At 48.8% G+C, this 11,791-nt stretch overlaps 1 protein-coding gene across 1 annotated transcript; it reads left to right on the top strand.

The window, feature by feature from the left end:
* The first annotated feature begins 3,705 nt into the window (after positions 1-3,705).
* On the top strand, positions 3,706-10,664 carry AIFM2 (apoptosis inducing factor mitochondria associated 2). The gene is made up of 8 exons (XM_054382522.1): positions 3,706-3,880; positions 4,757-4,872; positions 6,236-6,355; positions 6,731-6,823; positions 7,128-7,236; positions 8,047-8,199; positions 9,331-9,531; positions 10,387-10,664. The coding sequence occupies exons 1-8, from the start codon at positions 3,706-3,708 to the stop codon at positions 10,539-10,541; spliced, it is 1,122 nt and encodes a 373-aa protein (XP_054238497.1). The 3' UTR covers positions 10,542-10,664.
* Positions 10,665-11,791: the final 1,127 nt, after the last annotated feature.

Genomic DNA, 11,791 nt, shown 5'->3' with positions numbered 1-11,791 from the left:
TCAGGAGAGCAATGAGGTCTCCCCTCAGCCTCCTCCAGACTAAACAACCCCAGTTCCCTCAGCTGCTCCTCACAAGATCTGTTCTCCAGACCCTTCACCAGCTCTCTTAATGCTCCTCCAGCCTGCCAAGGGCTAATGCGAAGTTAGAGAGGATAACCCAGCCTGATGCTCACGGTGGGCAGAACAAGGAGGAGCAAGCTTACAGAAATTTCAGGTTAGCACACAGCAGGGTCACTTCTGGCACCCTAAGGTCTTCCCACATAGCACCACTGTACCCATCCTTTTGATTAATGACACCCAGAGGGCTGTGTGTTAGCCCTGGATAGTGTCAGATGAAGCCTGATGAGGGGAGGGTGCAGCTATGGGTACATAACCACACTGCCTGTGCAGCATCACAGAGGTGAGGCAGGAGCATTCTGCCAACCCCTTTCCTCGCACCTCTTCCTTTCCTCTGGACCCCTGCCATCTGGCAGGGAGCCTGGAAAGAGCCAGGGCAAGCTGATCACTGCCCCCAGCCTCCCCACCTGTCTCTCCCATACAGACCACCGGCAGAAGACAAAATGCTGCCTGAAGCTGAGCAGCTCTTACTGCAGCTGCCCCTTTGCAGCCGGATGGAGAAATATCATCAAAACAACACATTTGCCAATGCTCAGCATGCACCTGCCTGCAGAAAGCTGCCTCTGACCACAGTTTTGAGCACTCAGTATTTCTTCCCATTTGCCTGGAGTTGGTTGTGAGGTTTCACAAAGGCTCCTTTTACCCTCCCGTTTGCTTTGGGCACTCTTTTTGGCCACTAGCCCTGTCTTGCTTGTTGATGCCTCTCCAACTCACTAGCCCAGAACTTTCTCACTCTTTTATTAATTTAAAGGTGACTCTGATCTTCTGATGTACAAGCAGATTTACCCTTGCCTGGGAGCAATGTTGTGGAGGACTGTCCTTGCCACTGACTTTGTTTTGATCCGAAGGCAAGCAGAGTATCACCAAACCCACTGCTGGGAACACTTTGCCTTTGCCTTGGAGGCAGAATGAAGTCATTTACCTTGTAAGCAGCAGAGTTAGGACAGAAAAAAAGGGATCTTTTTCTTTGTAGCAGGTCTGGGGCAAATATATCTGAAGGGGAGCCCCCCATGTCATAGGGGAAGAGAGGGGAGTACTCTTACAGAATCATGGAATCATTTCAGTTGGAAAACACCTCTGAGATCATCAAGTCCAACTTTCAAGCATTAAACCATGTCCTAAAGTGCCATGTCTGCACATTTCTGGTGCATTTCCAGGAAGGTTGATGACTCCACCACCTCCCTGGGCAGCCTGTTCCAATGCCTGACCACTCTTTCAGGAAAGAAATTTTCTCCCAGCAGTGCATATGTGCTGTAAAATATATGCAAACACCTGGCATGAGAAGTTGAAAACTGCCTCCATAAAAGCCAGGGTTGGGCACAAAGGGGAAGGGGGAGAGGGCAGTAGCATGTGGGAAGTGGCAATTCATCCACAGCCTCCCTATCTCCTAGCACTATGCTTTTGATCCAGCTTTGCTCCTCTTGAGAGAGGAGCTTAAATCAGGTTTTTATTGTTGAGTCCATCCCCTTAGAAATGGAGGTGGAATTGGGTTTTTTCCCCAATTTCTGCATTGAATTATCCTTTCCCAAAGCCAGACATTGCCAGGCTATTCCAGCAGCCTTCTCACAGAGCTGTGTTTGTGTAGGTACCCGGAGAGAGGCCAGGGAGCAGACCTGGAGCACTATGACCCTGGGGATACTTCCCAGTCCCTGGATATTCATAGCTCCTAGATTTCCTGCCCAGAATGGGTGTCTCTGTGTTTGGTAGCTCTGGAGGGTTTATCTTCCAGGGGTTCATCAAAATGATTTTTCCCAAGTCCTGTGTAGAAAAAAGCACAAACCTACCATCAGCTGATTTCAGCTGAAGCTGTGGACTTCCCTGCCAAGGACCTTCCTCCACTCCTAACTTTCCTGTTGGCTGTTCCAGCCCTCTTCTCTCAGTGATGTTCGGTGCCACGCACTGGACTTGGACACCCATGACCCATGTCCCCACAGCCGAGTCGGCTGCACCCTCTGCTGGCAACGCTGAGTTCAGGCTCTGCTTTGCCTGGAAAAGAGGCAAATTCCTTCCTGTCTCTTACCCACGAAACTGAGGGGGACTTCTGCTTAGGACCCTGCTGGAAAGGGGGTTTAGCACCAGGCTAGTGTTCACTGTAGGAGGAATGAGGACCAGAGGGAACCTTCAAGCCATGCTGGAAAGGGGAGTGTGGGGGCAGCTCTGCCAGCTCACAAGGCCACAGTGTGTGCAGAAGCTATATTTATCTACATGGCCAGCAGCTATATTTATCTGGAATGCCACAGGAGCCAAAAGTCTTCAGGCTCATTTCCGTGCTGCAGAAGAACACAATCTGGATGTCCTTTTTACTGTAAACCTCCTTTTCTGCTACCTGCTCCCCTTCTCCAAGGGCCTTCACTACCTTTTCAGCCCCTCCCTGCTTCTCATTATATCCTACCATCTCCACCACAGTGATGCCGGGCTCATCTTCCCACCATCCCTCTCACACAGTCTCCTCTCAGCTCCTTTTACCCACTGCCACTCAGCAAGAAGATCTTCATTTCTCTCTCAGTGACAGGAGCAGACCATCCTTTGGCTGCACTCTTCACACAGGCTGCAGTCTTGGCAACTTTGTGGGTTTCCCAGTGAGCCCCTCTGAGCCACAAGCCTCTGAGGGCTGTGAAACATAAACTCCTACAGCTAGGGCAGGAGCAGGGCACCACTCTGCTGACAGCTGTCCCCGCAAAGGGGGCATTGGACCAGCATGTGCTTAGCCAATGTGCACAGCTGAAAAAAGACAAGATAGACAGAGTCCAATATCACAGAATGCTCCAAAACCAAACCAAATCAAACCAATCCAAAGCATCTCTTTTTTTTTTTTTTTTCTTTTAGATTTTGGGTTGGTTTGTTCTAAAGATGGGCTTACAACTTTTAATCATAAAATGGTTTGGGTTGGAAGGGATGTTGAAGATGATTTAGTTTCAAGCCCTCTGACATAGGCAGGGACATTTTTCACTAGACCAAGCTGCTCAAAGCCCCTCCAACCTGACTTCCAGGCATGGGGTGTCCACAGCCTCTCTGGACAACCTGTTCCAGTGTCTCACCACCCTCACAGCAAAGAATTTCTTCTTAATATCCAGTCTAAAGCCACCTTCTTCGAGTTGTGATGCTGGGGTTTGGCAGGACTGATTGCACATCCTCAGCATTAGCACATCCCCTTCTCTCACATGCCACCCCTCCCTGCAGCCAGGCTGCAGCTGCCACCCCCGCGCCATCTGCCTCAGCCAGAGCAGGTCTCCTGGTCTCTGTTTGCCCTTAAACACAACCGTTGCTTGGTAAGATCCTTCTGGCCCCGTTCCACGCGGAGCATGTCTGTGGGGGTGTGTAAGGAAGCCGAAAGACTCTCTGCTTGTGACCGTGGCGCTCACCTGGGCAGAGCCTGCCCTACTGCCCTCCCTGCCCGGGAGAGCCGAGGTCTGCAGGCTGTGGGCAGACCTGGAGTAAGCCACCTCCTCCCTGCAGCAGCTTACTGGGGCGGCAGCTTACTGGGGCGGCAGCCTCGGGCTCCTCCCGCCGCGGCCAGAGACGGGCAGCGAGCAGGGGGCAGGCGGCCGCCGCGGGTTCTCTTCCTGCTCCTCACGGCTGGCGGCCGCCATGGGCTCCCGCCTGTCCCTGGATGGCTCCGTGCGGGTGGTGGTGGTCGGCGGTGGCTTCGCAGGCATAGCGGCCGCCAGCCTGCTCAAATCCTGGGGTGTCCCGTTCGTGCTGGTGGACATGAAGGATGCTTTCCATCACAACGTGGCTGCCCTTCGTGCCGCCGTGGAGAGCGGTAAGGGCCTCACCCGTTCCCACACCTCCTTCTCCCTGCGTGGGGACCCCACTGGTGCACGGCAGCAACTCGGCGGTGCTCAGGGAGTAGCAAAAGACGGGGAACTGAGAGTGCCTCCTCCGCTGCAGCAGTGGTGATGGACTTGATGTTTTCCATCTGGAAAACAAATCCTTGGCTCTGGGAAGGACCCGCAGACCGTCTGTGTTAAGCTAATTGCGTGCCCACTGGGAAAACTGAGCAAAAACTACTCGGATGGTGGTTGTGGTGTTGTGAGTTTTTTTTTGTTTTGGTTTGGTTTTTTCCCTGTTTTTTTAGAGTTTAGAAGGTGACTAAGCAGCAGCTGAAAGGAGTGGTTCAGTGTTTTTCTATATCAGGCACTTGGAATATCAGCCCTGAATGAAAAAATTCCATGGGCGAGCTGCTCAGTCTTGCCTGGGATCTCACGTGGGCGACTGGGCTAACTTGTTACTGGGGACTTAGGGGAAAATCTCATGTTCAAAGCGGGGAACAAGCATCAAAGGAATGTTAGAAGCTTGGCTTGACAAAATGCCTCTGACATCCTGGCTAAAATGCTCTGGCCCACAGTGGAGCACTTACAGGCAAACCAGTAGAGAAGATTCTGTATGGGGAGCAAAGAGAAAGCAATCTAGCTGAGGGTGGCACCTGGCCTCTCAGGAGCTGCTCTTGTCACCAAATCCTAGACAAGGTCCTGAAGCTCGTTGCTGGGCAGAGATAAGGCAGGGCAAAGGTCCAGCCTGTGATTCCAAGTGCATACAATGCTTATCTGAGCAAGGATAGTGGGAGGGGAGAAGGGAAGAAGGGTTTGTTAGCCTCCACCGATGAAGATCCTGTTTCTGATGTCTGCTCTTACCACAGGCTTTGCCAAAAAGACATTCATCTCCTACGCTGTTACCTTTGGGGACAGCTTCCGACAAGGCAAGGTTATTGGCATAGACCCTGAGAGGCAACAAGTTTTGCTGAGTGATGGTGAGGTAGGTGGTGGATTGAATCTCAGTGAGTTACTTGGCTGCCTTATAGACTGATGTCCTGATGTGGAGAGTCAGCCTTTGGCAGGCTGTGTTGTGAAGCTCTACTCCTTCACCTATGCCGTGGATGTGAGAACACAGTACTCCAAATCTAGGCATGCTGGCTCTGACTGGTCAGGCATGGTGGGAGAAGTGACTTGGAGTTTAGGTTTAGAGTCCTCTGGGGGTGGGGAGTGACATGAGAAGGGCACTTAGAGAAAATGTGCCTCTGAGTAGCAAGGAGTGTAACTCTCATCTACCAGAGGAGGGCTGAGGGGCTGTGCAGGACCAAGTCATGCTCTGGACAAAACAAACTGGACCTTTGCCCTCACGTTGGAGGAGAGCTGGGAACGCTGCTCAGTTGTGGCAAACACCCCTCCATTTCCAACAGCATGAGTCAGCTGAGCACACAAACCATGACTGATCCAACACCCCAGGCTGAGAGTTCACAGTCACAACAGGGCTCCCCTTCTGAGGTAACCTTCAACTTGCCTGAAATGCCTGACCCCAAACAAGCCACCACCCCAGGTCTCTGGGAAGCCACTGACTGCTTTCCTCTAGGTTTCTGCCATCTGTGGGCAGATGGACAAATGCTCACGCTAATACTGTCCTGTAACTCCAGGAGGCAGAGAAGAATGAAACCAATTGCCTCTACAGAGGGCTGCCCCAGTGAGAAGCAGGTCCCCAGCCCTCTCCTCTAAACCCAAGACACAAGAAGGGGAAAGGCTGGAGCATTTCATGGTCCTGAAGAGCTTGGTGTCAGAGATTGTTTTTCCCTGTATGCACTGAATGTGGCTGTTTAGCTGTGTTAGGATGTGAGTGTGCATTAAACACCACACCCCATCTAGTGCTCAGATGAGCTTTTGTTCTTGGAGCTGTATTTAGAGTTCAACAGTTAACCCTGGAACTCAGATCCTTATCTAACTGCAAGAAGAAACAAGGGCAGCAGCTCTGGGACCTTTTCAACCCAAGCATCTCATCCCTGTTCAAAAGAGGGTAAAGGAGAGAAGTCTCTGTAGCCAGCTGTGATTGTAGCTTCAGTATTTGGCATAAATACCAGGTTATTTCCTGTAAGCTTATGGTAATTTCTTTAAAGCTCTCAGCTCACTTGAAAAATAGTTCTTCTCTCAAACCCAAGGAAGGCAGTTACTTGGTGCCACCTGAACCATGTTTATTCGTGAAGTGACTCTGACAGTAGCAAGAACTTTCCTAGTTAGCAGCAGGGGCTGGACGAGGTGGAATGAGCGAAGAGTACTTAGGAGGCAACTATTTTGTTCTAGGCTCTGGGTTTAAGAGGTCTAACATCCTATTTCACCTTCTGCCCTCCCAGGAATTTCACTACTCCCATCTCATTCTTGCAACAGGCAGTGATGGTCCATTCCCTGGGAAATTCAACAAAGTCATTGACATGGAAAGTGCCATCCAGACCTATGAAGACCTTGTCAAGGAGGTGAGGAATCAGCTTATTTCCTAGGAAGCTTGCCTGCCTTTGTTCCGCCTCCCTGTCCTAGACACCACTATGGGTATCTGGAGTCATCTGTGTCTAAGAACAAGAGGCCATGATGCCTGCAGAGACAGGCCAGGACAAAGAGCATGCCCCAGCTTGTCTGCACAAGGGGAAGCCTGAAAGACTCAACAGTGTTACAGTGCACACAGGAAGAGCAGAGGGGTTCTTGATCTTTCTTTCCACTTAATCAATCCGGTGGTTTATTGCTGTTGGGCCATGGCTCTATCTCAGGAAGGTCTGTTCACAGAGTAGCTGAAGGTGGCTGACTTTCTGCATGTAACAGTTCTCTTGTAACTTGAGTTTCTCCTTTTCTTCAAGATTGAGAAATCGGAGCGCATCCTGGTAGTGGGAGGTGGTGCTGCTGGGGTCGAGATGGCTGCAGAGATCAAAACAGAGTACCCAGCCAAAGAGGTAGTAACATACTAGTTACAATTATCTTCATCCTTGTTTCTGACAGCGTTCTCCTGTGACAGTCCTGCTGGAAGTATCTGAGATGACTATATATCAGGAGTTTCTATGCAATGGCAGCCTTCACCCCCACTGCCTCCTCTTCAGAGAGCACCCTGCAGCCTGTCACCGGCAATTATTGCCACTAGATGCCTTTTGCTGACTCACTCTCCTGCAAGCATTCAGTGGGGGTGGAAGGAATCTATCTTATAGCTGTGCCTGCCTGGTGGCACACAGCAAATCCTGTTGGCTGTTTTGTCCCCAACAGGTCACCCTGGTTCACTCAAAACTTGCACTAGCTGATGCAGAGCTGCTCGATAGCGTCCGTCAGGAGGTGAAAGAGATTCTCCTCAGAAAAGGAGTGCACCTCTTACTAGGTATGTCCTTAACAAGGCCTCTGAAGAGCTCATGGCAGTTTGTGGTGTTCTTAAAGGCATTAGCCTCACAGTTACAGACCTCCAGAAGCTAGAAAGGTGTCCAAGAGGTGTACCAGAAAACGTTGTATCTCATACCCATAAGTCCTGCATGCCTATAAATTTGGCTGTAAAGTTAGTTTCTCCCCTTTTCCCTCCCTTTCTTCTCCTGGGAAGGGCAAGCAGTTTCTTATGTCCCTGGCAGGGGAGTAAGGCCTGGTCAACCTTGGCAATGCTGCCAATTAGGCCTGGAGTGCCTTAATTGTGGCCTGGAGTTGCCAAGCTGAATTTTGTGCTGCATCACAAATGGAAGTGGTGGTATGGAAGGTGGAGAGCCTTGACAGGGAGGTGAGCATGGAAGCCTGGGTTTTGTTGGCCTGGTATAGAGGGAGGTTTGTGTGAAGCTTTGGCTTAATGAGCTTCTGTGTTAAACCCAGACTATGGATTTCTTAGTATTTTATATGCTTTGCAGCATTGTAGTTTGTAAGTAGCCTTTCCCTTCAAACTTTCCAATGCTATCCAATCCATTTGTGTGAGCGTTATTCTTTCCCCCCCTTTTGGAGCAACAGAGCAACCTGTCCACTCATTGAACCACGACAGAGTTAGCCTGTGAAGTTCTCTAAGCTGCCCCTCCTCTAGCCAAAGCATCTTTTGCTGTTCTCTTTCCAGTTAAGCGTGGCTCCCTTGATTTTCTATTTCTGTAGACAGACCTGGGCTAGCTAGAGACAGCAGCCTAGTAAAGGTCTTGCCGCTCAAGGCTCTCTGTCACCACAGGTGAAAAGGTCGACAGCGTGGAGAGCCTCACGCCCAACCAGTTCCAGAAGGACACGGTGGTAAGGACAGAAAAGGGCACGGAGGTGGTTGTTGACATGGTGGTCTTGTGCACAGGGATAAAGATTAACTCTTCAGCATACGCTGCTGCATTCGGTAAGTGAACAACCACCGGGTGGGGAGAAGCTACACAGTTCTTTGGTGTCTTGCACTTGAGTACTGTGAGGTTTGGAATCAACCTGCAGTGGTTACTCCATGACACAGCAAATGCTCTAACATCACATTAAATATTTAGCTGTGAAATGTGACTTACAGACCATAGATTAAAGTGGCCAACAGTCTTCTCCAGCTCCTTCTGCTAATACCTCCAAGGAACAAGAACAGGCTAAGCATATTCAGCATCCTCAATGAACTCAGTGTCACAGGCTGTTTGGCCAATTAGTTATCCAGTGATCCATCTTCAGCCTGAATCCTCTTCTAGCCCAGTTTGTTATGGAACTACAGATATGGAACAGTATGACCATGAGGCAGTCTCTTTCCCAGGTTGTCTACACTAGCTCTTAATGTTTCCTGATGTGGTCTGGTTGACAAGCTGGAGGGAAGGAATGCCATCCAGAATGACCTGGAGAGGCTTCAACGGTGGGCTCAAGCCAACCTCATGAAGTTTAACAAGGCCAAGTGTAAGATCCTACACCTGGGTCAGGGCAATCCCAAGCACAAATACAGGCTTGGTAAGGAGAGCCTTGAGAGCAGTTTGGAGGAAAAGGGGGTGTCAATTGATGAAAAACTCACCATGAGCCAGCAGTGGTCACTGGCAGCCCAGAAGGCAGCTGTGTGCTGGGCTGCATCAAAAGCAGAGAGGGAGGGGCTTCTGCCCCTCTGCTCTGGTGAGACCCCACCTGGAGGTACCGTGTCCAGTTCTGGTGCCCCCAGCATAAAAGGGACATGGGTCCAGAGGAGGGCCACAAAGATTATCAGAGGGCTGGAGAACCTCCTCTATAGGGACAGGCTCTGAGAGTTGGGGCTGTTCAGCTTGGAGAAAAGAAGGCAGCCTAAACCATTCTATCAATCTGTGTTTCTACTGAAATATTAGAGGATGATGCACTGCATGAGACTGCAGTAATTAACTGCAGCAAGGCAAAGAGCATCTCTTCCCTGACATGTGGAAAAGAGTGAAAAAAATCCTCCTCCCTCTGTGTCAGTGACATGTTTGACCTCATCAACATTTTGGGGTCTCAGGCCACAACAAGCAATGCAAAGCTCCTTCTGAAAATTTCTTTTTGTCAGGGGACAAGATGGCGAGGAATGGTGCTTTGAAAGTTAACAAGTACCTCCAGCTGGAAGGCTATGAGAACATCTATGTCATTGGGGACTGTGCAGATGTGAAAGAACCAAAGATGGCCTACCATGCTGGGCTCCATGCCAACATTGTGGTGACAAATATCTACAACAGCCTGGCAAATAAGTGTCTTAAAACCTATGAACCAGGTAAGGTAAACTCCTAGCACCCAGCCTTGGTTGTTGGGCTGCTTTTTGTACATGAACTTTTATGGACACTGATGAGAAGTTTAGGAACTCACAGATGAGGTTGACTATATAAGCTTAGAGCTCAAGCTTCATCTTGGTTCCTTGCAGAGACACCTTAGATGCTAATTACTTGTGTCATGCTGTGGATGCCATGTGCCCTTTCTTCACTAATGTCTTCCTGATCTGCTGTCCATCACACTTCTTTCCTTTTCTTTAAATTGCTTAGTTAAGTTGAATCTTAGGAACAAGGACAGACTTCACTTTCTCCCTTCTTTGGCAGGAGGGTTAAACTCAGATTGATCTTCAGAGGTCCCTTTCAACCGGTACCGTTCTATGATTCTGTGAAACACAAACTGAACACTCTAATCTCAAAACCTTAGCTAGGTGATGGGTCCCTTTGAAAAGCAGCTGATGTAAATACCATAACTATGCTGCAAGCTGATGGAGGACATGTGGGCAGCAGTTTGTTTTTTAAAGGCTGCCTCACCTATTTACATTTCTTTCCACTTAAATTTTGTTGCTTACCTCATGCATTCCATCTTGGGAGGAGAGAATGATTCTATAGCATGCATACAGTCAGCCCAATCCTTCAGCAATTCCATTGCTGCAAGAGGTAGAGCAGATGGTGAGTTGCTCTCCTTTGACCTGCTTCTGTCCTGGTCAGGCAGCACATGGGTCCTGTGCTTAGCAATACATATGGGTAGGAGGGGAGGGTTGAGAAGGAAGGGTTTGGAAGAAGTGCAGCACCTACAAGTAGTAGGGTCTGATACTTAGCTCTGAAGGTGCTTACCATCAACCTCTTCATCTTCTTTCCAGGATCACTAACATTCCTGCTCTCAATGGGCAGGAATGATGGCGTAGGCCAGCTGTATGGCTACTATGTGGGACGCCTCTTGGTGACCATTGCAAAGAGCCGGGACCTGTTTGTTTATAAGAGCTGGAAGACCATGGGGCAGAGAATGCCCTCTTAAGAGGACATCCATACCAAGCCAGCAAGGATGGAAGAGGGTGAGGGTGCACTTTTCTTGCTTGGACAGACTGTGACTGTCTCCTGCATCACCTCCTAAAGCCACCTGTCAGTGTGCTGCATTAAAGGGGTGCCCTGTCTTACTGTAAGGGGGTAGGAGGCACTTTCCAAGTGAAGTGCACACAAGTTATCATGATAAAAGGCAGGGAAGAATTCCCTGCTGAGATAGCTCTGAGCAAGAAACTCTACCTTGATTACCTTAAACAATAAACACTGTGGTTTTCCAGCTCTCCCTGGTTTGTTTGTTATGTGGCTTTTTCTCTGGTTTTTCCTACTCTTCTAGAAACTACCTGCCTCTTCCAGATCTGGAATCTGCTCTGCAGAACGCAGGAAGAGTAGCTTACAGCACTACCTGGGTGGGCAACGCCTGTCTAAAGCCTTCATGATGCTGTGGTAATCCTGGAACTCCACAGAATACAATGCAGCTTTGTGTCAACATCTCCACAGCAGCTTTAATTATGTTGCCTATAGCACTGTACTTTAGCCATAAGAGCTGGTTAGTTATGTGCTAAGTGCGAGATACCAAGCTCTTAATTCCAGATGCTGCTGGTTTGTTTTTTTATTTTCCTCTTTTTTTTTCCTTTAGGTAAGAAATTCCCAGAGCAAAAGTTTGGTTTATAACAATAACCACACTTGACACATCTTTTTCTTTTTTTCTTATAAAACAAACAAAATCACCATGAAATATCCTCAGTAATTACAGAGATTATTGTGAGTTAAAAGCAAAACAGAAGCTCTTCATGCATCACTAGTAAAATCCTTTTCCTCTCTCACTGTAGGCTGGAGGCAGAAGTTTACCTTCTACCCTCAAGAGAGGGGGAAAGGCAGCAGAACATTTTTAAGAGCTGTCTTTAAAGTATGTGTGTATGTTTCTGTGTGAGAAAAATTCATCGCTACAAATCTAAAATGAGGTTACTCTTTAAAAACTTCTAAACTAAAGGAACAAGGAACACTAAAACTCCTGAAAAGAGATGGCAACTCAAGTGCTTAGGGTGATATAAATGGCTAGAGAATGCTGACAGCACGAAGAAATCGGACTAAACCCCTCTCAGCTCTAGGCACAGCTCTTCATCAAGTCACAACACATCACACTACTACCACTCCCCCTTCTCATCACATTGAAAAAATAAAACCCACCTCTAATGTTTTTAATGCTACTCAAGTTTGTTGAAAAATAAAGTTTCATTTGGCTGC

This window comes from Indicator indicator, chromosome 7, assembly GCF_027791375.1.
Source record: "Indicator indicator isolate 239-I01 chromosome 7, UM_Iind_1.1, whole genome shotgun sequence".
Classification (NCBI taxonomy): Eukaryota; Metazoa; Chordata; class Aves; order Piciformes; family Indicatoridae; genus Indicator; species Indicator indicator.
The sequence above is the reverse complement of the archived record's forward strand: the minus strand, read 5'-3'. Positions and strand labels throughout refer to the sequence as shown.